Raw genomic sequence first — 26,016 nt, forward strand, 5'->3', positions numbered from 1 at the left:
TGTACAAGGCCCTTGGTTCAACTCCCAGAACCACAAGGGAGCACAAGGACAGCAGCAAGAGAGTTGCTCTGAATGACAGAGCAGAGTTTGGGGCTTCCTCTTTCTCTTCTCTTTCCCCTCTCCTCTCGCTTTGGCTCTCACTCTCTCTCTAGAATAACAAAATTAAAATGAAAAGCCTGATCAGTAGTATCTGTCACAGGAAAGGCCCTTGCTTCATTTCCCTGTGCCACACAGTTAAATAAAAGGGCTAGGCAGTGGCACACCTGGAAGTCCATTTATAAGCAAGCCAGTTTTATAATTTCAACGGAGTCACATGGTTTGGATGGAGTGGACACCAACTATTTAAGTGTCAGCATGTTACCCAGGCCTCACCGGATGGAATACTCCAATCTCCTGGCCAAATTTCTATCTCACAGTTGATTTGGGTGGGTACATGGCCCACTGGACCAAGCAAAATCTCCCCTGGAATTTCTGTTTGTGCTCTCCTTAAATAGTCGCTCTTTCCCCTGGGCAGGACCAGCAGAAGTCATAGTGCTGTTAGAGATGTAGGCACGCAGATCTGAGACATGGAGAGCAAGACAGAGTCTGCTGATGATAGGACCCTAGATTTAACTTACAGTCAGTTACACTGCAACTCACACTCCTCACTACATAAATCACTTTTGAAACATGCTTGAATTGAGTTCCTATAATTTGCAACTGAAAACTATCCTCTCTAATACATCACCATATGTTCATATTATAAATAGTTACTGAGTATTAATTTCATGGCAACAAATGATACAAACTGAAAATTTGAAAATGACAATTAATAAAACTAAAACACAGGGGTTGGGCAGTAGCACAGCGGGTTAAGCGCACGTGATGCTAGGTGCAAGGACCAGCGTAAGGATCCCGGTCCCAACCCCCAACTCCCTACCTGCAGGGGAGTCGCTTCGCAGGAAGTGAAGCAGGTCTGTAGGTGTCTTTCTCTCCCCCTCTCTATCTTCCCCTCCTCTCTCCATTTCTCTCTGTTCTGTCTGGCAACAATGCTAACAACAATAATAAAAATAACCACAACAACGACAAAAAAAAATAACAAGGGCAACAGAAAAAGGGGGGGATAAGCCTTCAGGAGCAGTGGATTCATGGTGCAGGCACTGAGCCCCAGCAACAACCCTGGAGGCCAAAAAAAAAAAAAAAACTAAAACATAGCATTTGGTCCCTAACACAACCCCCTACAAGCAGGTTCTGTCTTGAAGCCCTTATTGTAGGGGGACTGAGGGTTAAGCAACTTCCCCAAGGTCACACAGCTAGTATTTGATAGAGCTAAGATTACCCCATCCTGTCCACCCTCACCCACTTCTCCAAACACCAAGCACCCTGGCCCAGCTGAGCTGCAGGTGAAGATACTGATATTTAAGGAATCACTTCAGAAAACTTTAAAAAGAGGGGTGCCCAGGCTTTTTCAGACTTCAACATATGTGAGTATCATCTGGACTTTTGTTTAAAATTATAGATTCTGATCCAGATAATCTGGCCTGAAATACTGACTCTCCATCAGGCTCTCGAGGGCAGCCAATGCCACAGACCAATGGACCTTCTATGAGGATCATGGGGCAGGCCAGCAAAAAAGTTAGTTCACCTGGGTAGTGTGCTTGCTCTGCTATGTGCTGCACCCCAGGCCAAGCCTGGCTCTAACACACAGAGGAAGCTCACTGCTGTGTTATCTCCCCTCCCTCTGCAACATATATTTATTTTATCAGTGAGAGAGAAGAGAACCAGAGTACCACTTTGGCATGTGTCAGGGGTTGGACTCAGGACCTCATGCTTGAGAATCCACAGCAAACTCCTCCCCAGGCTGGTGTCTTTTTCTACCTGGAAAAAAACCGCAGTAAAAGGGACCAGGGTGAGGATGGGGGAGTGGGTGAGGGAAAAGATATCTTGGGGGTAGATTATCCATGGGGATGTAAAAGGAAGCACCACCAGGTAATTAAAGACAAAGCTGAAAGGGAATCCTCTCAGAAGGGCACAGCCAAAACTAGAATAGAATGGGGCCCTGTGAGTAAAGGCTGCTTCCCAGCTGATGAATGGATGGGCAGGATGTCATCTGTGCAGTCAGTGGGGTGCTCAGATGAGAAATGATACATCTAGTCTTTTCTGTCAGAGGGTAGTTTTTAGGTTTTTCCCTTTCAACTATGCTGGTGGTCACATAGCCTCAATGCAAGAATGCAGAACTGGTCCAGTTTGATGCCTGCTGGTGGTCACATAGTCTTTTATGAAGTAAAATGGCTCATTTTCAGGGCCCGGCAGTGGCACAGCCAATTAAGCATACATGGTACAAGGACACGGGTTCAAGCCTCTGCTCCCCACCCACAGGGGCGGGGGCGGGGGCGGGGGAGGCTTCACGAGCAGCAAAGCAGGTCTGCAGGTTTTTCTCTCCCTATCTCCCCTACCTCTCTATATTTCTCATTGTCCTATCCAATAAAATAGGGGGAAAAAGAACAAAACAAACAAAAAAAAATGGCTACCAGGAGCAATGAATTCATAATGCTGGCCCTGAGCCCCAGTGATAACCCCAGAGGAAATAAATAAATAAATAAATAAATAAATAAATAAATAGATTGGCTCGTTTTCAAAGTCAGAAGAGTAAGAAAAAGACACCTGCTATCTTAGTGTTTCATTCCCACCCCCCAGATGTCTAAGCTAGGGCATGCGCTCAGCAAACTTATACAAAGTGCCCATAAAAGTGTGGCTGTAGGTCCAAAGTACTATTTAAGGATAAACATTCTCCCAGCCTCTTATCTCAGGCTGCTAAAGAACCCTCAGATGGCTGTGTGACAATATGTGCAGCAGAACATGGTCAGTGGCCTGAGAGGAAAGGGTTCCTTCCCTATCTCTCTTAGCCAAATGCCCTAAGTTTGTGAATCACTGCATCCAATCCGCAGAGAACAGAGGAGTTTCAAATCCGCAGATAAAAAGCTGGACAGAGGGAGTTGGGTGGTAGCACAGTGGGTTAAGCATACGCAGTGCAAAGCGCAAGGACCAGCATAAGGAACCTGGTTCCAACTCCCCACCTGCAGGGGAGTTGCTTCACAGGCGGTCTGTCTTTCTCTCCTCCTCTCTCTGTCTTCCCCTCCTCTCTCTATTTCTCTCTGTCCTATCCAACAACAACAATAATAACTACAAGAACAATAAAATCAAGAGCAACAAAAATAAATAAATATTTTTTTAAATCTTTTAAATAAAAAAATTTAAAAAGCTGGACAGAGTGCCCACCGGGTGTGCTGGCCTGCTGGGTTTCTGGTAGGTTTGCGCCTTTTTGGTAAAAGTAAAAACTGCCTTGCTAACGCATAACTCCCATATGTGCACCTTTATTTTGGCGAATCACCTGTTTCTAAGTTTACTCACCGGTTAAAAGGAATGGAGCCTGGTACAAGAATCTTAAAAACATGATGCTCCCTGACTTCCCTGGGCAGATGACCTCACCAATGTGTCCTAGAACCCTATCTCTCCAGAGCCCTGCCCCACTAGGGAAAAATAGAAACAAGCTGGGTATAAGGATCCACCTGCCAATGCCTATGTCCAGTGGAGAAGCAATTACAGAAGCCAGACCTTCCACCTTCTGCTCCCCATAAAGAATTTTGGTCCAGGGGGCCGGGCAGTAGCACACCAGGTTAAGCACACATGGCGCTAAGTGCAAGAACTGGCATGGGAATCCCATTTTGAGCCCTCAGCTCCCCACCTGCAGGGGCGTCAATTCACAAGCAGGTGTCTATCTTTCTCTGCCCCTCTGTCTTCCCTTCCTCTCTCGATTTCTCTCTGTCCTATCCAACAACAACAACAGCAATAATAACAATAACAAAAACAAAAACAAAACAACTAAATGGAAAAAATGGTCACCAGGAGCAGTGGATTTGTGGTGCAGGTACCGAGTTCCAGCGATAACCCTAGAAGGTTATCCATACTCCCAGAGACATAAAGAATAGAGAAGCTTCCAATGCAGGGGATAGGACATAGAACCCTGGTGGGTGGTCGGATTTGTATGGAATTGTACCCTTGTTAGCTTACAATCTTGTCAATCATTATTAAATCACTAATAAAAAAAATTTTTTTTTAAACATGATGCTCAGTGAAAGAAGTCAGATGTAAAAGGTCACATTGTAGGATTTCATTAGTAGGAAATACCCATAATAAGCAAATCCATGAGACAGGAAGTAGACTCTAAGTGTGGGGGGGGGGAGGCAGGGGCAAGGGAAAAACAGCACACAAGGTGGACAGATTTCCCATTTGGGGTGATGAGAATGTTCTGGAAATAGTGGTGGTAGGTGCACAGCTCTGTGAATGTAGTCTCACTGATTTTGTACATTTTTCAGTGGCTAAAATTGTCCATTTTACCTACACGGTATTTGACTAAAATATTTTTTTTTAATCTTATGGACAACTCTCAATAAATGAACTCTCTGGAGACTGAAAAAAATTAAATGGGCAGAGGACCTGGTGAGGGTTGTATTGTTGTGTGGAAAACTGAGGAATGTTACACATGTACAAACTATTGTATTTACTGTTGACTGTAACTGTAAAACATTAATGCCCCAATAAAGAAATTTTAAAAAATTAATCCCCCAATAAAGAAATAAAAAATTAAATGGTGAGATGATGTACATATAATTTCCAACCCTGTAATCCACAGAAGCTGTTTTCATTGTCATAATGAGCAAAAAGTCATTCTCCCTGAAAAATAAAAGGGGGATACTATGCAAAGGAAAGCACTGATCAGATCTGCTCCCCACATCTTCCCCAGCAGACTTGGTATAAGAGTTCTAAACATTTCAATGTGGGGGGGGGGGGATGGCAAACCCGGATAAATGCACATAGTACTAAACATAAGGACCCACGCAAGAATCTGTGTTCCAGCCCCCAGATCTCCACCTGCATCAAGTAAGCTTCACGAGCTGCAAAGCAGGTTTGCAGGTGTCTCTCTTTCTTTCTTTCTCTCTATCACTCTATCCACTAAATTTCTCTCTGTCTTATCTAGTAAAATGGAAAAAAAAATACCACCAGGAGAAGTGGATTCATAGTGTCGACACAGCCCCAGAGACAACCCTGGAGGCAAATAAAAAATAATAATAATGAGGGTGGGGGGTAGATAACATAATGGTTATGCAAACAGACTGAGGCTCCAAAGTCCCAGGTTCAAGCCCCGCACCACCATAAGCCAGAGCTAAACAGTACTCTGGCAATTAATTAATTAATTAATTAGTTATTTAATTAAAATAAGCATTTCATCTAGTTTTGCTGTTTCTTATTTTGGTCAAGTACTCAAAGCAAATTTTTTATTTGTGATTAACAGTGAGTTACATGATTGTAAGATTACAGTTTAATGTGGTAGCGCAGCGGATTAAGTGCAGGTGGTGCAAAGCACAAGGACCAGCATAAGGAACCTGGTTCGAGCCCCCGGCTCCCCACCTGCAGGAGAGTCACTTCACAAGTGGTGAAGCAGGTCTTCAGGCATCTATCTTTCTCTCCCCCTCTCTGTCTTCCCCTCTTCTCTCTGTCCTCTCCAACAACAACGACAACAATAACTACAACAATAAAACAAGGGCAACAAAAGAGAATAAATAAATACTTTAAAAAAAAAAAAAGATTACAGTGTCCACAGCCACCGCCAGAGTTCTGTGTCCCCACCTCCCACCTCCCAGAGAGAACCACCAGAGTTCTCACAAAGTCTTAGAGACAGTTTGCTTTACAACATGATTATTTGTTTACATGAGCCAGACATGCAAGAGGTCAGCTCATCTCCTCTGACCTCGGGAGACAGAGTTCACCATCTTTACCACAGTTGAGTGACATTGTGTGCATTCATGGGTTGTACAAGCCTCACCACCATCCACTTCCAGAACTTTTTCATAGCATGATACACAGCAACTTGTTGCAGTCCAGTGTTTAGATCCACAGCAGAGCTGGGGAAGAATTATCAACCTGGACTTTGTTCTACTGCAGATAAAAAGAGGGGAAAAGCAGGAGTGGGCCAGGAGCCCTGCTGTGTGTGCGTGAGGCACCGGCAGCAGCATGATGGGGCTTGGGGCCCTGGCACTGCTACTGTCCATCCTGCTGGGCTGGGCTGGCAGCCACCCCATCCCTGAGAGGAAGAGCTTCAACAAGCTGCTGCTCATCTCCTTCGATGGCTTCCGCTGGAACTACGACCAGGATGTGGACACCCCCAACATGGACCGCCTGGCCCGGGAGGGCGTGAAGGCCAAGTATCTGACACCACCCTTCGTCACCATGACCTCCCCATCCCACTTCACCATCATCTCAGGTAAGCTCCTTCCAAGGCTGGCGAAGGCCCAGGGTCTGTCATTCTCTGAGATAGAATGGATTCTCTGCTCTGGAAAGACCTGGGTGACTCATGCACCCTAGGGCCACCCTGAGGTGGGGAGCACTAGCTTTGATTACCCTGGGGTGCTCAGGGTTGTTGCTGGAACCCCACGGGCAATGAAGCCCCAGACTGAAGACAGAATTAGAACCATGGCTGAAGCCTCCTGAGGAACTTCCTCATCCTCAATTCCACCCTCACCTGGCTCCCTGGCTCGACACTGGTTGGGGAAGGTTTTCAGTAAATAATTAAGATAATTTTATAAGGGTTTTTTAAATCTAAGGAGAACACTCAACATATTAAACAACAGGACTTGCATGCCTGAGACCCAGAGGGCCAAGGTTCAACCCTCTGGCACCATCATTAAGCTACAAATGAACAGCACTGGGGCTGGGTGGTGGCACACCTGGTTGAGCACACATGTTACAATGTCCAAGGACCAGGGTTCAAGCCCCCAGTCCTCACCTGCAGGGTGAAAGCTTTGCAAGTGGTGAAGCAGTGTTACAGGTGTGTCTGTCTGTCTGTCTCTCTCCCTGTCTAGATTCTGGCTGTCTCTATCAAATAAAGATAGAAATAAATAAATAAATAAATAAATAAATAAATAAATAGAGAGATGAACAGGACTCTAGTCTCGTCCATCTGTCTATCTACTTATTTCTCTCTCTCTCATAAAAATAAATAAATAAATCTTTTAGAACCAGCAATATAGCTCACTTGGATAGGATGACCCAGGCTTCTGCCCAGCCCTTACTACATTGAAAGAAATATTGTTGCTGTTGTCTCTCTCTCTCTCTCTCTCTCTCTCTGCCTCTGCCTCTGCCTCTCCATATACATTAATAATAATTAAATTACATTAAATAAATATTTTTAAAGGAATTTTTTTTTTACCAGAGCACTCTGTTCAGCTCAGGCTTATGGTGGTGCAGGGGATTGAACCTGGGGCTTTGGAGCCTCAGGCATGAGAACCTCTTTGCATAACCATTATGCTATCTACCCTCTGCCCTAAAAGAAATTAAAAAAAAAAAAATCAATGAAGTGTAAAGAACTCAGAGCAGGTAATTACCTACAAGTTGGAGGGACACCAAATCTCTCTAAGAAAATTCAAGTTTTGTCTTTCTGTGGTCCTGAAAGTCCCCATGCCTGACCCCTGGCAAGTTCCTCTCCAGATCTCAAAGCTCTCCTCCAAGCCCCTCCTGCCTTGGGCCCTTTACACATGCAGGTGGCCTCAGCTTGCCTGGAGCCTCTAGTCCAAGCAGGAAGAGACAGCAGGAAAACAAACACACTGGTAGACCTCTCTACAAGTCAAGAGATGCAACAAGAAGAAACAGGAGAAATTTGAGAGAATGAGGAACAAAAGGATTTGACACTGGAGAGGCAGGAAAGAGCCAAGAGTGAGACACCCGAGCGGAGAGCTTGGAGAAAAAGAGGAAGAGAAGCATTCCTGGCAGAGGAAAGAGCCTGCTTGAGGTTCCTGTGACAGGAAGAAACAGTCAGCCCAGAACCCCAGTTGCCATTAATCACACAGATTCTGGGGCAGCTGGGAGACAGTTCACCTAGTACAGTGCACACCTTGCCATGACTGTGAGGACCCAGGTCCAAGTCCCTGGAGTACCAATAAAAAGAGGAAGTGGTGGCATAGCATCTCACCTCTCTATATCTTTTTCTTTGTCACCCTCTCTGTTTCTCAAGTTCTATCTGGGGGGGGGGGGGAGACAAATAGAAAAGTCAACCAGAGTGGTGGAATTGTGTGGCATGACACCTCAGCAGAGCCCTGCTGGAAAGAAAGGAGGAGGGAAGGAGGAAAGGAGGGAGGAAGGGTAGAAGCAGAAGATAAAATAAGCAAATGATTCTGATCTCAAAAAGATACGAAGGCAGCAGAGATGCACAGGAAGCCCCACAAGAGCCGTTCCCAGGGCTCCAACATGAGCCTGCCACAAGCACTGTGCCAGGAGCTCTGCCCCCGCTGCCTCCAACACAATTCCAAGGCGAGAAAACCGCACTAAGTGACCAGCCCTCAGGTCAAGAAGTGGGGAACCAATTCTGGAACCAAGAGTCTCTCGTTACACAGAGCTGGTCCCAGCCAGCCCCTCTCAGGACAGCGAGAGGCCTTCTTCCCCCACCCCCACCCCCATCTGGACAGCGGATCTCTGAGGTCTGCAGGTGGCCCAGGAGAATGAATTCATCTGCAAACTGCATCTCTGTGGGGAGAGGAGAAGGTTTGCTGGCTCTCACCTATCTCTCAAAAGGGCCCTTGAATCCAAAACTTAAAAAAATAAAGCTGAACAGTCGCTCAGAGGGAGATTTGCTGAGAAAAATTTTCCTACATGTGAACTCCGAGAGGCAAGTCATTTGGGAACTATTAACGCCAGGAAGCAAGAACTAAATAGCCCTTCTCAAGAGAGTGAACGCCACGTCCCCACGGCTATCACTGCAGAACACTTAAAAGATCTCCCGTGGGCTGGCTGCAGGTCCCTGAACACTGAAAACTTGATGAGCACAAGAGATTAAAGGCACTTTCACCTTTTATATATTCCCAGAAGATTTTGATGAGAAGACATAAACCATGAGAGCAAATTTTTTTTAATTACAAAATTGTCCTAACTCCTGTCCAATGTCCCTTGCCAGTGGGGAGTGGAAATTTGGCGACATAATTACAAGTGTGTAAACTTCCTTACTTGGCAATTCCACTTGTAGGACTTTATCCTCCAGATAAGCAGTTATTCAGTGGGAAAATGACATGCATAAAAAGTTATTTACAGGGGGTCGATGGGTAGTCAAGCAGGTTAAGCACAAATGGCCCAAAGCCCAAGGACCAGCATAAGGATTAGGTTCAAGCCCCGACTCCCCACCTGCAGGGGGGTGGCTACACAGGCAGTGAAGCAGGTCTGCAGGTGTCTATCTGTCTCTCCCCCCTCTGTCTTCCCCACCTCTCTCGATTTCTCTCTGTCCTATCCAATAACAATGACAGCAGTAACAACAACAATAATAACCACAACAATGGTAAAACAAGGGCAAAAGGGGGGAAGCCTCCAGGAGCAATAGATTTGTGGTGCAAGCACTGAGCCCTAGCAATAACCTTGGGGGCAAAAAAAAAGTTATTCATATACTACTGAAATTAATGAGAAAACAAACAACAACAACAACAAAAAACCAGAAACTAAGTATCCCTCCAAATGGGGTATGGCTGAATCGATGAATCCAATACCAGTCACGCAGGGAAGGGCGTCCTCTGTGACCTGTCAAAAGAAAGAGGAAATTCTCTGTGCCTGATGGGAAACTCTCTAAGATGCACTGAGTGGCAGAAGCAAGATGCAAAGAACGTATGAAGCATGTGTGTATGTGTGCATATAACATGTGAGGGTATGTGTGCATGTGTTAACGATGCACAGAATACCTCTAGATGAATATGGAAGAAATCGGTATCACCAGTTTCTCTAGGTAAGGGGCAGAGTGGGAGGGAATCCCTGTACTGTGACTTTGTGTTACCTGTCGATCTTGGACTGCATGAAGGTGCTGCTTCACAGTAACAATGTGCTGAGCCAGGAGGAAGCTCACCCTAGATCGAATGCATGGCTTACTTTGTATGGGGCCCTGGACTTCATTCCTGGCACCACATGGGAGCACCATGGACAACACCAAGGGAACTCTATGGATAGTGGAAGAATACTTCTGTGTCTCTCCCTCTCTATCTCACCTCTCTCACTCTCTCTAAACATATAGGATAAAAACACTGGGTGGGACAAGCACGCATGCAAGAGGTCCCTGATTCATTCTTAAGCCTTGCATCACACTTTAAATTCAATGGAGCTGGGCAGCAGCACAGCCAATTGAACACTCATGGTACAGTGTGCAAGGACCAGGGCTCAAGCCCTGGGCCACCACTTGCAGAATAAGGGGACTTCACAGATGGAGAAGCAGTGCTGCAAGTATCTCTCCCTCTCTCCCCATCCCCCCTCAATTTCTCTCTGTCTTTATCCAAAAATGAATTTAAAAATTTAAACTAACACAGGTTTCTCACCCTCAGCACTACTGATATTTGGGACCAGGTCTTTTTCTTTGGGGGGGGGGAGGCATTTTATGCATTATTGGGTGTTGAATAGCTTCCCTGAATCCACCAAATCCCAGTAGTTCTTCCTCCCACTGTAAGTCAAAATGCCCACTGGGAGTGTGAATGGGCCCCAGCTGAAGGCCCATTCCTTGAATGGCTAAACCCTGTGCCCAGCTTACAGAAATGCTCAGCTGGCACCATGGTCATCACACACTTCAGTTCTCATTACAGAGATGGGAAGTCACCCTCCAAAAGGGAAAGGGTGGCATGGCCCAGGCTCACAGCTTTCCTGAAACCCACCCCCTCAATTGCCAAGGGGCAGAAGCAGGATTCAGATTCAGTCCTGGATGAATTCCAGACTCCAGGTAGCCCATCCCAGCCTTGGATATGTCCACAGCCCCAGGATGTCTTTGACGACATCAAGCAATCTTTCCAAGTCCCTTTGAATTCTGTCCATCCTGAGCCAGAGATCACAGGGTCTCTATACTGAATATATTGTATAAATGAATTAGAACACACACACACACACACACGCCCACTTCTGCCTGGCCCAGAAGAACCACTAGCATTTGTCTTCATGAGCTGGGACCCAAGCTGACTTCTGCCTGAGTCTCACATGGAAGAGAATCATTCGTAATAGAAAAAAAGAAAAAAAATGGGTCCTGCCAGAACTTAAAGACCTCATCAGATTCTAGGGAGGGAGGCTAGACACAAGTGATGTTCAAAGGGACTCTCTTGGCCCAACAGCTAATTAACTGGTGTTCTTGTGAGCAGCTCCAGGCCATTTAGCACAGGGAAGGTGGTGCCAGGGAGGTGGTGCCACTGCACATGTGTTTGCAGCACCTGCAAGGCTGCAAGATAGGTTCAGGTCCAAGAAGTCTCATGACCACTCTGCCTTCTCTGAGCATCTTAGCCAGAGTCCAAGAACCAAGAGCTGGATAATCCCAGGCATAGAGAGGCCAGGAGAGGCCAAACCGCAGACACAAAGGCCAGGGTCCAGAAGCCCTAAGACTTAGCCGGCCTGGATACCTGCTCAGATTGGTGCTCCCGCCACCCCAGGGCAGGCTCCACCTCTGGTCAGCCAGCCCCAGGGAACCTCTCCAGATGACTGCAGGGGTCCCAGGCACACACATGCCACCATCTTCATTTGATGGCATGACTCTCATCAGTTTCCCTGCTGCTGAAGAAGGAATTTCTTCTGGAGTGTTCAGAGGGATTCCACCGAATCTGTTCTTGCACTTGGTGAACACTGTTTGAGTATCTCTGTGGGGCCAGACAGTGGGGACAGTGGCCAACTACACACTTATGTGTCCCCAGGGTCGTGTCATCTTTGCAGACTCCATACTGCTCTCAGATGTCACAGATTTTTGAGGGAATGGGAGTTTCCACTTCTCTGTACCTCCACCAGGGAGAAGAACCAAAAGCCCTTTCTCTGACAGCTCAAGGAAATGGGGGGCTTTGTTCCTACTCACTGTGAGTCCCCCCCCCCAACATTCTGTATTCCCCAACTCCTCTGCGTCTCCCCCTAAGAGGCTAAGCCGATGAAATTCCAGAGCCAGAGAAGGAATTTTTGTCTCTTCTAGCTCCATACGCTCTGCTGGCCATCTCAAGTGTTCCTGGAATTGTCGATGTCTTGCCCCAATCCTCCATCCAATCCACAGGGTTCTGTCTGCTTCTCTGTCTTCTATGGCCAGTTTCCAGTCTTTTCTCTTTTTTCTTTATTGAGTCATGTTGTTGAGGGAAATGATGGTTTACTGTTGTCACAGGTACACCGTTTCTTACCTCCCCTTGACAGGTGTCAGCACACCTTGTCCTCCACTAGTTTGTCTTCCTCCTCCAAAATAGGACAGCCACTTTCTGCCCCTCTCTACCTCTTCCCACTTTTGAGTCCTCAGATCAGCTGGAGTAAATCATACTAACTAAAGCGGTTTCTGAGAGAGATGAAGAAAGAGAGAAAGAAAGAAAGAAAGAAAGAAAGAAAGAAAGAAAGAAAGAAAGGATGGGAGAAAGAAAAAATGAACTAGGAAAGAGAGGAAGGGAAGACTTTAGCAGCCATATATAAGGCTCAAACCAGTAGAGCTCAGGAGTGACATGCCTGAGACTTCCAGTTTGATCTCTAGTGCTGCATGTACTGGAGTAATGCTTAGTCCCTTCCCTCCCATGTGAAACTCTGTCTCATCAAAAGATCAGTTTATTCTCCATTCAGCTAGAGGCTGAGAGAGAGGGAGGAGAGACACCACTACACCACACCACCCTCTGTGGAGCTTCCCCAAGCATGGTGTTCCCATGTGGTGCTGAAAGTTCAAACACAGGTCCTCACACATGTTAGAGTGCTTTCTCTGCTAGGTGAATTCTCAGTCTTTATTTATTTGTTTGTTTTCTTTTTTAATATTCTGTTTATTTATTTTTAATGAGAGAGAGAGAGACCAGTGCATGTTCAGCTCTGGCTCATGGTGGTGGTGAGGACTGAACCTTGGACTTCAAAGCCTCAGGCGTGAAAGTGCTTTTGCATAGCCATTATGCTATCTCCCTAGTCCTACTTATTTATTTTCATGAGAAAGAGAGACAGAGAAAGGCCAGAGCATTGCTCAGCTCTGGTATGTAGCGGTGCTGGGGGTCAAACCTGGCACCTCTGGAGCTTCAGTCATGAAAAGCTGGTGTATACCATTGCTCAATCTCCCTACCCCTCCATAAACACTTTCTTATAGGAAACAGTCTTTTGGATGAGGGACTACCCTCTCCCAGTGTGGCCTCACCTCTGTAATGGCCCCAAGGCTAAGGACATAGTCTAAGCTACTAGGGTTAAGACCTCAACATTTTTTTCTTTTGAGAAATACAAGGCTACACAGCACATAATTGATAGTTACAGGCATGGTTATATATGCAGAACCAATCTATCTCACTCCTTCCTCTCCTCGTTTCTTTGACCACAAAATTCCCAAGATTGACCTCGTTGGACCAAATTGCTTCTCGGAACCTATTACTATGTCCCTGAAGGTTGGATGGTGCTGAATTCCCAGACTAAGCTCACATGCCCAGCCCCAGGTCAAGAGAGGAGGTGGGAAGTCACACACAAAACCATGCGTGCTATGGGGAAGAGAGGCTAGTGGGTCTAGAGAGACAGTGGGCAGGGGGCAACTATAGCAGCCAGGCCTACCAGCCTGTGCCCCTATGAGGAGCGAATGAGCTTGGAACCCTGAGACCCCACACTCAGTGCTAGGAAATGGAAACCCCGTAGTGTGTCCCAACTATGCCTGGGCTCTGGAGGACTCACCAGCCACATGTGCACACAGCCGCCTCTCTGTCCTGTCCCTCCAGTCCCCCAACCTGCCACAGTTCCCCTCAGGCCTCCCCGAAATGAGAAGCAATTTTCCAAGGGTGAGCAGCTCATTCCACTGGTTTAAATCACCTGACTCTCCCTCTCTCCAAAAGCCTGCACTTACAGCTCCATCACGGGTAATGACAGTGAGCATTTCTGCAGTTTTCTTCTTTTTTTTTTCTTTATCGCAAAGTGATTGAGGACCAGAAGGAATAAGTTATGTTGCTGAAACCAAAGAACCCCCCCCACCCAAGTCTATAAAGGGTAGTTAGGAAGATGTCTAGCGCCAGCTTGTATATTCTCCCCCAAGGAGCCAGTGGAAAATATGAAAGCCATCACTGCCATGTTCCAGACAAAAACTCAAAAGCAAAGCCACAGTATCGCCATTTGACAATTATATTCAATAGATCTCATCAGATGAGCATGGCCCAGGGGGAAAAAAAGAAGGGGGGTGCTTCATAACTAGACATTAGCCAGAACAACAGAAGTAAGGTTCTCTCAATACATTTTCTTCTTCCCTGAAAAAGCACACAAATGGTGTGTTCAGGGGCTGTGGGAGCCAGAAGTATTGTCTCCCCAGTGAAAGAACTCACAACCAATCTGCAGTGTCCTGCACAATGGGGCAGCAGGGTTATGAATGTCACGTGGGCAGTGGCCCCTGGTGGAGCGCAAATCACAATTCACACAGGTGGTCAGTGGCTCACATTTGATCCCAAAATCAACCCACAGGTGTTGTCATGGGTGAGGAGTCGCCTCACCTTTCACATGAGACAGGAAGTAAGGGAGCGTGGTCAGATACTGGAGCATTTAAGACAGGCTCCGGGTTTCTCAAGGTCAGCACTCTTGACAGCTGAAGACAGATTGCTTTCTGTCTTAGGGGCACTACCTTGAGCACTGTGGGCAACTTCGCAACCTCCTTTCCCCCAGTATGACAACCCAAAATGTCTCCAGACGCTGACCGAGGCTCCTTTGGAGGCAAAGTCACTCCTCAGTGGAGAAACCTTGAACTAGATGTATAATGTACAAAACAGAGAGCCAAAGATCACACATGGAGCACTCTTGACAATTAATAGAAAAGAATTGAGAAGAGATACACAACGATGGAGCTTCAGTCCTGTTGGTGATAAGTAAACAAGAAATCAGGGCCAGGTGATGACACGCCTGGTAGAGCACACACATTACCATGCACAAGGACCTGTGTTCAAGCCCCCAATCCCCACCTACAAGGGGGAAACTTCATGAACAGTGGAGCAGTACTGCAGGTGTCTCTCCCTGCCTCCCCCCTCCACCATTTCTCTCTGTCCCTATCATTAAAGAAAATGGCAGATAGGAATAATGGAGTTGTCATGCAGGCACCAAACCCCAATGATAACCCTGATGAAGAAAAGAAAAAAAAAAAGCAGGAAATCAGAATATGCCCAGAAACTCAATCAGCTCTCATATTTGAAAAGTCTGGGATGGGGGTGGGGGTGGGAGGCAAATTTGGTTTGGAGATGTTTGTTTGTTTTCTTTACTTTGTTTTGTTTTTTTAAGGCAACACAAATGTTTTTATTTTACTAACTGTTTACAGGGACCTTCCTACAACTGTGGTAAAGACTAGAGAAGATTTTTTGTTCTTTTCATTGTTTGTTTATTCATTTATCTTTTTGTCACTGAGGCTTATTGCAGCTACACAACTCAATCAATTCCCTGCAGACGCATTTTCCTAGATATGAGATAGAGAAAAAGGGAGAGGAGACACCAGTGCATAGTGCTCCCATCTGAATTCAAATCAGAGAGATTGAATTCAGGCCCTGGCATACAGTGAAGTGTGTACTCTACCCAGTGAGCCATCTCTAAGTAAGGCAATAGTTACAGGTTCGAAGAATGAGTATATGGGAATCTCTCCTTTTTGAAGGGGTGGGGACAGAGACTACTACATTAGCAAGAAGAAAAAACAAAGTGAGAAAAAGATTTAGCAGAGCAAATGATAGCTCTCTGTGGCAGTGACCAGTAAGACAGCCAGGCTAAAACCACTTGTCCATGGAGTTCCCAGATGGAACTCAAGTGCAGCCGTCTGCTTCCTGCTACTCCTTGAAGAATGTTTCTGCTCTGACAGCACATTAAAGGAGGAGGCAGGGAGGGAGGGAGAGTATTGTGTGTTGGCCTAGTTCCTAAGGAATCGTGTGCCTGTGGGCCATTCTCCATTCTTGTTCAGGGATGAGATGATTTATTGATGGCCGTAATTAAAAAGCAATATCAAAAATAAGCAGACTCAGCATTTTGTGTGCACTTAACACATAAGCAAAAGCAGTTTTGTAAAGTGGGCACATCTGGGGTTTGCTTTCTCTATCCAAAAGAACTATCACTGTGGGCTGCTGATACTGGGATGAACCTCCTTCATACAGCAGGAAGTAGCAGATCTTAAATGGCATTGGTGCACTGAGTTCCCTGTTCTAACTTCCCACCCTGTCGGTGTGTCTGGTGGCACTCTGGAGAGACAGGTTTAGAGTGAGTGTGGATCTGAGCACCTCTGCTTCAGGATGCTTTTTTCATTACATAGAAACAAGAGAGAAGGAGGGAAAGGGGGAGACACCACAGCACTGACCTTCCCCCTGGTGCCATAGCACCTTCTGTATGGTGCCAGGCTCAAACCTGATCTTTACAGAGCTAAGCTGGTGCCCTACCCAGTGAGCAATCTCTCCAGCCCAGATATTTATTGCTTTAGTTTTGGGAATCTGCACTTGGTAAAGTGTTGATGCTCATATATGAAAGAGATAGGAACTATTTGTAACTTAGTAGGTCACTTAGAGTCACAGGTTGGTTCAAATTCTACAGGTAACTTATATAGGTATAGGTAAGTTAGTTCAAAGGAATTCATGAATGACACTAAGTTCAAATTATCACTAAATAAACAGATACTTTAAAGTGTGTTTATACCTAAATGTACTACTTGGGAGTCAGGCGGTAGCACAGCAGGTTAAGCATGAAGCACAGGGACTGGCATAAGGATCCTGGTTCGAGCCCCCAGCTCCCCACCTGCAGGGGTGTCACTTTACAAATGGTGAAGCAGATCTGGAGGTGTCTGTCTTTCTCTCCCCCCTCTGTCTTCCCCTCCTCTCTCCATTTCTCTCTGTCTAACAACAACAATAACTACAACAACAATAAAAAACAACAAGGGCAACAAAATGGAAAATAAATTTTAAATAATTTAATAAAAATAAATGTACTACTTATAAATATCAACTGGTCCACTGAAAATTAACATAGGAATTGAGTAGATGTAGTTGTACTGTAATCTCTTCAAAGTTTTCTTTCTTCCTAGTTCACTTTGGACTAAAGCAAGCTCTGATTCTTATTTGTTCAGAGCACAGCTAACCATCTGCACATGGGACAGACAGTGGGAAGGGGTCTATTCAATTAAATCAACAGACATGCCTACTAAGGTTAAGACCCAGTGCTTTGTGCCAGGGAGATGCCAAAGTACGTATGGCCCAGCCATATTCTTGGGAAATCTGCAAACTACTGGAGAAAACAGGTTTGTAGACAAATATCTGAAATACAAGAGGAAATGAGACTGATGTTTAGTGGAAAAGGAAGCAAGATGTTCAGCACCCAGGCTTTTAGCTGCTAGGAGCAGTCATCAAGAAGCCTGGCCTCCCTTACCTACTCGCCTCCGCTCCCAACAGCTTCCACAGCCCCTACTCCTCCACCACCCCTGCAGTGATGTCTGCTCCAGATGTTAGATGCCATTAGTTTTCCTCTGTAGTAGCCAAAGTGTGTACTTCCACAAAAACAAGCCCAGAGGCCCTAGAGTGACTGCTCACAGCAACAGTCCTCCCAAGAAGAAGTAGACTGATCAAAAGGATGTTGAGAGAGGTGATCTCAAGACAACACTGACCCCCCCCACTGCCACCCCCATCATAGCATCTGTTCTGGGAACTTACCAGTCCCTTCTTTCTTCTGTCCAATAGGTCGCTGGATTGAAGACCACGGAGTCATTCACAACATGATGTTTAACACAGAGACAGGTTGGAAGTACTCCTTCAAGACCACACAGAACAAGACTGAGTGGTGGGACAATGGTGTTCTGCCCCTCTGGATCACAGCACAGAGACAGGTACCACCAGAAACAGAAATTTCCTCTAGTTACTGGTTCTAAAGAGTTTAGGGGAACTCTGCAAAACCCAGCCATCAGGATTTGCCTCTGGGAAGTACCAACCCTTGTTTTAAAAGAAGTAACTTAAAAGGAATAGCCACACTGATGCAACAGTACACTAAGGGAGAATAATGAACCTAATAAAGCCAGTGATTTTCCAATTGCTATTGCTTCTGGAAACACTGATTATGCTAATTAAAGGGTAGAATAGTAAATACCCACTCTTTTGCATCCAATTAAGTGCTCAGATTATTGCTCAGAAGTATTTGTTGAAAGTAGCACTTTTGATTATCATGGACCCCAAATAAACAAGTCAAGGTGTGTGTGTGTGTGTGTGTGTGTGTGTGTGTGTGTGTGTGTGTGTGTACAGTTGAGCAAACATTTCTTTGAGTCTCATTTCACAGAGCAGCACAACTCCTAAAATTCCTACAGGACCAAGTGAGAAAAATAGTTTCTAACAACCACAGCTTGGGATATCCTTGCAGTGGATGTGTGTTAAAAACACAGTATGAGAAAAATATAAGAGGCTTAATAGTCAAGCATCAGACATTTAAGAGGATATGCAGGGCTTCCTAGTCCCTCAGAATGGCAATGTCAGTTTATCCTAAATAATAAAGTTGCCATACTATGTCTACAAAATGGTGGTAGTTTCATCTTTCTAGCCAACTCCATACTTCAGTGAATAGTCAGTTATATGTAAGTTAAACAAAGTACCTTTGCTAAAAGTGGAGAATCATGTCTAATGCCATTCAGAAATGCAATAAATAAATAGTAGAGGATTTGCAAGTTAAAGCAACCATAGAAATTTTACTATCTGAAATTTAAGTATGTTTCCTATAAAGGTTACAAATAACATGCTAGGGCCCAAAAAGAAAATTTCTGTAACTATTTCTATAAGTTAATGAGGAGTGAAAATGGAGTAGACTTGGCACCCAGCGAAAGAGATGTCATTCGTGCATTCATTCCACATGCATTGAGTGACAGTGAGCAGGTACCCTGAGTCAGGCCTGTTGTAGGCTCCAGATAAAGATTAGTCAACACACGGCCCTGGACTCCTGGAGCTTTCATTCTAGAGGAGGGGCATAAAAACACAAACTAAGGTACTTTTAGATTGAGACACTTGCTTTAGATAAAATAAAAGTGGATCACAAAATATAAAATTAATGTCTGGGCTGGGTAGTGGCAGATCTGGTAGATCACATGTGTTACAGTACATATGGACCTGGGTTCAAGCCCCTGGTCCCTACCTGCAGGAGGAAAGCTTCATGAGTCGTGAAACAGAGCTACAGGTGTCTCTCTTTCTCTCTCCCTCTCTATCTCCCCCTTCCCTCTCAGGTTCTCTCTGTCTTTATTTAAAATAAATAAAGTAAAACAAAAAAGTAAATGCTAAAGGCAAAGGAGACAATATTTTATCTACATCTCTGGATAAGAAATCTCCAGGAGCCTTGAGAAGTACTTAGTATTATGACTTTTGTCTGAGGTGAAAATCTCCAGACAGCAGAGTCTGAGCAGGGATTTAGAGCAAGTAAGTCTCTGAGAGAGAGTTTTGATATAGACCAGCTTCAGTTTGATCTCACTACCTTCACATTATCCCACAGTAAGGCCAGGTAACTGGCCTTCTCAGCTCCCATCAGTCAATCACTGGCCATCGACCACTGGGATTGAAGCAGCACAGGACAGCTCCCCAGGGGAGGCATCACTTCTATTTGATGCCTACTGGGTACCTAGTCTGAGCTAATGAAATACTTTACATAAACAGAATATATTTAGTGAGAGGTAACCACCTTGCTAACTTGTTGATAAACATTCATAAAATTATTTCCTTTCCTACCACTTCTACCAAGGTTTTCCAAAAATTGACTTTCTGTTGGGTAGCAGATTACTTAAGAATATTTCACTTAGGTATGGGGAGAAAACTTAATGATTAAGCAAATAATTTTCATGTCTGAGGCTCTGAGATTTAATCCCTAGCACTACCAGATTTAATCCCTAGCACTACCATAAACCAGAGCGAAGCAGTGCTCTAGTTTTAAACAAAGTATATTTCATTAATGCAACTACCTGAACTGTTAAAAAAAAATTCTTTCCTAGTCTACAGAGTCAGCCCTGCTTATGGCAAAAACCTTTATCACGTATCAGATTCAAAGTTCTCTTCCACCCTCTTCCCCAGCTCCCCAAGGTGTCTCCTCCCTTCAATACAGAACCAGCATTGGTGACCTAGCAGCCTGGAGTGGAAGGAGCTTGACCTGTGGTCTACTCTCTCTGACATGCCCAACCCCCCAACCCCTTTTCCTGGCTCATCCTCAAGGGAAGAGAGGGAAGAAATGCCAGTTCCTCCCAGGACAATTTATAGGAGGAGGGCACAGCCCTTTTCCCCTGGTTTATACTCTACTGCCCTACCTGGTTGCCTGAAGCCCGGCAAAGAGCAGTGAATGTCACCTGGCCCCACTGACAGAGCTCTCTGGTCAAGCAACAATCTCGGGTCCTACTGGGGCCTTACAAGTCTAAACCACTTTCAAGACTGAGCTGCCTCATTCCCCCAGTGTAAGGAACCAGGTATCCCAAACTGCAGCATCGCTGCCATGGTTGCAGCCCCTAGTCTCATATTCCCCCTGCAGTCTCCAGTCCTACACTACTTTCAGGAGATAGAAACAACAGGGACAATCCTTGTCCTCTTCTCTTGCCATGCCACATTACCCAGTGCTCTTTCTCCCTCTGCAGGAATAAAAAGGCCAAGCTCACAGAACTCTAGCATGTCCCACTACAGTTAGTGCCACAAGGTGGCGTTATCACCCTTATTCCACAGTTGAGCAAACATCATCTGAGTAATCTGTATCCAACTAATGCAGAAAGGAGAAAAGCAGGCAAGCCTCTTAACTGCCACATTGTTCTGCCACTGGGTAGGTTAACCCAGCCGGTGAGCAGACATCTGTGCAGAGAGTAAGCTGGAAGTCTCACCTTCTAGTAGATACCCACACATTTCAGAAGCAGAGGGATAAGACCCAGCTGCTCAACTTCACCCCCTTCCAACACTGCATCTCATTAACTCTTACTGGGACTTGGGCCCAAGGCTGAGACAACAACTATGACCAAAGCATGCAGTGTCCTCTGATGTGGTCAGAGACACACTATCTCTGAAGCCAGATTTCCCAAGCCAAGCTTGGGGCAGGACCAAGGAAGAGTCTCAGAAGTGTTCAGGGTGTTCTAAACCAGCAGACAGGGGAATGGGTGCTGAAGAGACAAGCACACTTAAGAGCACACACTGGAGAAGGGTGTAAAGCCCTGTTACAACCAGATGTAAAGAAAAGAATGCCCATTCTGTACCAAAACACGGTACTCAGCACTGATAGTTACCTTTCTTAATCCTCACAACAACTCTATCAACTTTCTGGCATCTTACAGGTGGAAACACAAAGCTCTGAGACTAAAGGATGAATTCCTCTCCCCTTCATTTAAAGAAACTTTTCTCCATTTTTTCATCTCTGAAGTTGAATTGTATGGTATAGTCTCTGAGAGTTCCTGGTTTAGTTGCTATCATTTTTTCCCCTAGTAGCACATAAAATAACAGCATGTCAGGAGTTGGGCAGTAGCGCAGCAGGTTAAGAGCACATGGCGCAAAGTGCAATGACTGGAGTAAGGATCCCGGTTCGAGCCCCCAGTTTCCCACCTGCAGGGGAGTCCCTTCACAGGCAGTGAAGCAGGTCTGCAGGTGTCTCTCTTTCTCTCCCTCTCTCTGTCTTCCCCTCCTCTCTCCATTTCTCTCTGTCCTATCTAATGACAACATCAATAACAACAACAATAATAACTACAACAACAATAAAAAAACAACAAGGGCAACAAAAGGAAAAATAAATAAAAATCTTTAAAAATTAAAAAATAACAGCATGTGTTGCAATAACTGTTTTAGATTCTATGAGATTTTAGTAATGGCAGGCCAGAAAATACAACCCTGTTTGACTCCATAGCCCATGTGTTTTCCATTTCTCTGGAGACCGGTCAGGGAATGTGTTTTGCTTACTAGGAGAATGGTTCTGAGAGAATTTTCCTCCTGTTGTTGCAGGGGAGGAAAACAGCATCATTCCACTATCCTGGTGGAGGGGCCAAGTACCAAGGGGAGGCAGTCCAGCGATCTTTGGTGGAGTCCTACACCCACCCAGACAGCAACGAGACAGAATGGAGGGAGAACATTGACATCGTCATGAACTGGTTCACACAGGAAGACTTTGACTTTGTGACTCTATACTATGGAGAACCTGACAACGTGGGGCACCTATTCGGACCAGAGACAGAGAGGAGAAGGGTGATTATCCAGCAGATTGACAGAACCATCGGGTACCTGGTGGAAGCCATTGAGAGGCATGGTCTGACTGACCACCTCAATGTCATCATCACATCAGATCACGGCATGACCACAGTTAAAAAGAAGCCCAATGTCACTGAGATCCTACTGACCAATTATATCAAGTTCAGTGACTTGGTCAAGTTCCACATTGTGGACTATGGTGGCTTTGGGATGATTCTGCCTAAACCAGGAAAAGAGGAAATCCTGTTCCAAACCCTGAAGAATGCACACCCTCACCTTCATGTCTACAGGAAGGACGAATTTCCAGAACGCTTCCATTATGCCAAACATGAGCGGGTCCTGCCCATCTTAGTGTATGCCGACTCTGGTTACAACATCAATGCGGTAAGTTGACTTTGTAATGAACAAAGTCATCCTGGAGCTGGGAGACAGTCACTAGACAGTCCTGGAAAAAAAAAAAAAAAAGCAAAGCACAAGCACACAGCTGATGAGTTCCAGGCCACTGCTTTCTTAGTGGCCCCACACCTCACCTCACTGACCAAGTGTTCAGCACCATGCCAAAAATTTAACACACATTAATTTGTCTTTCCAACAACCCTAGACAACAGATAATTCTGATGTTCCCACATTTTGAAAAGAAAAAAAGTCAAAGTTTGAAAGAAGGGGTTGGGAACTCAGGTGTATGGCTGGGGTCTGTGTGGTTAATCATTATGCACAGATCACCAATAAGTTCACATACAAAAATTATCACTGATTCCCCTTTGTGCATACCAAGAATTAAGCAATCCTGTTCACACAACAATGCATACACAAATATTCATAACACCATGATTATAATAACCAAAGGGAAGGTAATCCAATGTCCATTACCTGATAAATGGATAAACAAACTATGGTCTATCCCTTCACTTGAATGTTATGTAGTCATTAAAAAGGACAAAGTAGGGGCCAGGTGGTAGAACAGCCAGTAAAGTACACAAGTTACCATGTACAAGGAACAGGGTTCTAGTCCCCAGCCCCTATCTTCAGGGGGGAAGCTTCAAGCATGGTGGAGTAGGTTGTAGATATCTCCTTTCCTCTTTCCCTCTTCCTCCCACTCTTACCCTATTTTCCTTTGTCTCCATCAAAATAAAAAAATAAGTGTTTTTTAATTTGAAAAATGAACACTGGGAGCAGCAGATTCATGGTACAGACACCAAACCCTAGCAATAACCTAGTCTTAGTAACAATAAAAACCAAATAATTTTAATAATTAAATTAGAAAGACAAAGTAGAAGCCCAGGAGAGGGTTCAGTGGCTAGAATACTAGACTTACAAGCAGGATGTCTTGAGTTTGATTCCTGGCATTACATGTGTTAGAGTAATGCTCTGGTTCTTTCTCCACTCTCTCAATAATAAATAAATAAATTTTTAAAAGACAAAGTAATGATTCATGCTACATTTGAATGAACCTTAAACACATTAAGTGAAATAGTCAGATACAAAGAACCACATATTCCAAGTCCATTTAAATGAAATGTCCAAAATAGGCAAATCTATGCAGACTGAATACATTGGTGCCAAGTGAGGTTGAAAGAAAGGCAGAGAAAGTTATTGATGACTACTAGTGGGCATGGTGTTTCTTTTTGAAGGGATATAAATGTCCTAAAATGGTGATTATGAGGGGGGGGGGTATTGTTGCAGCCGGTTACACGCACACAGTGCAAAGTGCAAGGATCCAGGTTCGAACCCCCAGCTCGCCACCTGCAGAGGGGTCACTTCACAGACAGTAAAGCAGGTCTGCAGGTGTCTATCTTTCTCTCCTTTTCTCTATCTTCCCCTCCTCTCTCAATTTCTTTATGTCCTGTCCAACAACAACAGCAGCAATTAAAACAATGACAATAACAACAAGAGCAACAAAAATGGGGGGAAAGGCCTCTTGGAACAATGGATTTGTAGTGTAAGCACCAAGCCCCAGTGATAACCCTAGAGGCAAAAAAAAAAAAAAAAAATTGTGATGGTAGTTGCACAACACTGTGAATATGTTAAAAAAAAAAAAACATGCCAACCGGACTTCCCTGGGCAGACAACCCCACCAATGTGTCCTGGAGCTCTGATTCCCCAGAGCCCCACCCCACTAGGGAAAGACAGAGGCAGGCTGAAAGTATGGATCCACCTGTGAACGCCCATGTTCAGCGGGGAAGCAATTACAGAAGCCAGACCTTCCACCTTCTGCATCCCATAATGACCCTGGGTCCATGCTCCCAGAGGAATAAAGAATAGGAAAGCTATCAGGGGAGGGGATGGGATATAGAGTTCTGGTGGTGGGAACTGTGTGGGGTTGTAGCTCTCTTATCCTATGGTTTCTGTCAGTGTTTCCTTTTTATAAATAAAAAAATTTAAAAAAAAACACAGATCTGGACATTAGTGCACCCAGTTGAGCACACATGTTACCAAAAGCAAGGGCCCAGGTTCCCCCCACCTGCAGAAGGAAAGCTTTGTGAGTGGTAAAGCAGGACTGCAGGTGTCTCTCTTTCTCTACCTCTCTATCTCTGCCTCACCTCTCAATTTCTCTCTGTTCTATCAAAAAAAAAAGTAGCAAATAATCATTAAAAAAAATTATAGATTCCAATCCCCCGCGAGAAAACTGCTCCTTAGTCAAGGCATGCTTATTGGATTAATGAAAAGTTTGAAACTTGAAGTGACAAGGAAGGCTACTTCTCTTCAGTGGTAGAGAGATGAGCAAGGAATTTAAGATCTTTAATGGAGTTTTTGTTATGATTACTTTCTAGCAACTTATCATTTATTTCAACAAAGGAGATCATGGATTTGACAATGACCTCATGGACATGAAGACCATATTCAGAGCTTTTGGACCAGATTTCAAGAAGAATTACCTGGCTGAACCTTTTGACAGCATCCACATCTACCCTCTCATGTGTAAACTCCTGGGGATCACTCCTGAGCCCCACAACGGCTCCCTGGCTATCACTCAGGAAATGCTCACAGACTCTTCCAGCCAGCAGCCAGGTGAGTACAAAAAGTGACAAATAGAAAACTGGCAGATGCTTCTGCAGAAACGTAGTTAGATGAGTGACCAACTCACCAAGGAATTGAGGACTTTTTTTTTTTTCTTTCTAATTTTTAGAGATTTCCCACAACTCTTAGGCCCTACCCCTGTCCCATAGTCTATAGGTGTCTGGGGAAGGTGTTTGACTATCCACTATCAATAAGCAAGATATCCCATCAGCAGATTTTCAGTGAATTGGTTTTTAGCAAATTAAGCATTTGGCAAAGTGGCCATTAGGCAAATGGGTCATTTGGTGAATAGGTCGTTTAGTAAATCTGCTTTCAACGACTTGCCCTATGAGATTTCTCTACAATGAGCACTTCCCAGGGTTAAATGGACATCTCATTTCCATAATAAATATTCACTAATGTCTGGATGGGAAACTTCCCAGGGACCCAAGAGCAGCCAGAACAGCCTCTTAATAATCGGACAATTAAAAACTCTGATTTTGTAACAGGAGAGGAGACGCTGGGGTCATCTGTTTTCCGGAACACAGCAATTGGTCTAGGGACCTTCGTAGGAATTCTCACAGTTCTGTTTGTTATTGCCGTGACATACACAGCCGTTCAACGGAAAAAGAAGTGAGTAGCCTTTAAGTAATCTGTAGCTGGTCCCTGCATAATGTAATAAGTAATTTGTCAGGTCACATCTGAAGCATTTCTTGCATGCTACAAGGTCCCACACTTTAGAGCCCGGAAGACAGGGCCAATTTCGCAGGCTTGTGACCTGGGCAGTTGCACATGGCCCTCAGACTGCCTTAATAATCTATTGTCACTGTCTTGAAATTCTTATTTTTTTTTA

General features: G+C 44.9%; 1 protein-coding gene across 1 annotated transcript; it reads left to right on the top strand.

The window, feature by feature from the left end:
* Nucleotides 1–6,054: 6,054 nt before the first annotated feature.
* Nucleotides 6,055–25,800, top strand: LOC103112595 (ectonucleotide pyrophosphatase/phosphodiesterase family member 7-like). Its single transcript, XM_016187631.1, has 5 exons — nt 6,055–6,301; nt 17,679–17,824; nt 21,924–22,550; nt 24,938–25,175; nt 25,673–25,800. The coding sequence occupies exons 1-5, from the start codon at nt 6,055–6,057 to the stop codon at nt 25,798–25,800; spliced, it is 1,386 nt and encodes a 461-aa protein (XP_016043117.1).
* The last annotated feature ends 216 nt before the right edge of the window (nt 25,801–26,016 follow it).

Source organism: Erinaceus europaeus, chromosome 15, assembly GCF_950295315.1.
Source record: "Erinaceus europaeus chromosome 15, mEriEur2.1, whole genome shotgun sequence".
NCBI classification, from domain to species: Eukaryota; Metazoa; Chordata; class Mammalia; order Eulipotyphla; family Erinaceidae; genus Erinaceus; species Erinaceus europaeus.

Coding starts and splice junctions, on each gene's coding strand:
- LOC103112595 (XM_016187631.1), top strand. CDS start 6,055: ATGGGGCTTGGGGCCCTGGCACTGCTACTGTCCATCCTGCTGGGCTGG. Junction 6,302..17,678: donor CCACTTCACCATCATCTCAG/GTAAGCTCCTTC, acceptor TCTGTCCAATAG/GTCGCTGGATTGAAGACCAC. Junction 17,825..21,923: donor GGATCACAGCACAGAGACAG/GTACCACCAGAA, acceptor CTGTTGTTGCAG/GGGAGGAAAACAGCATCATT.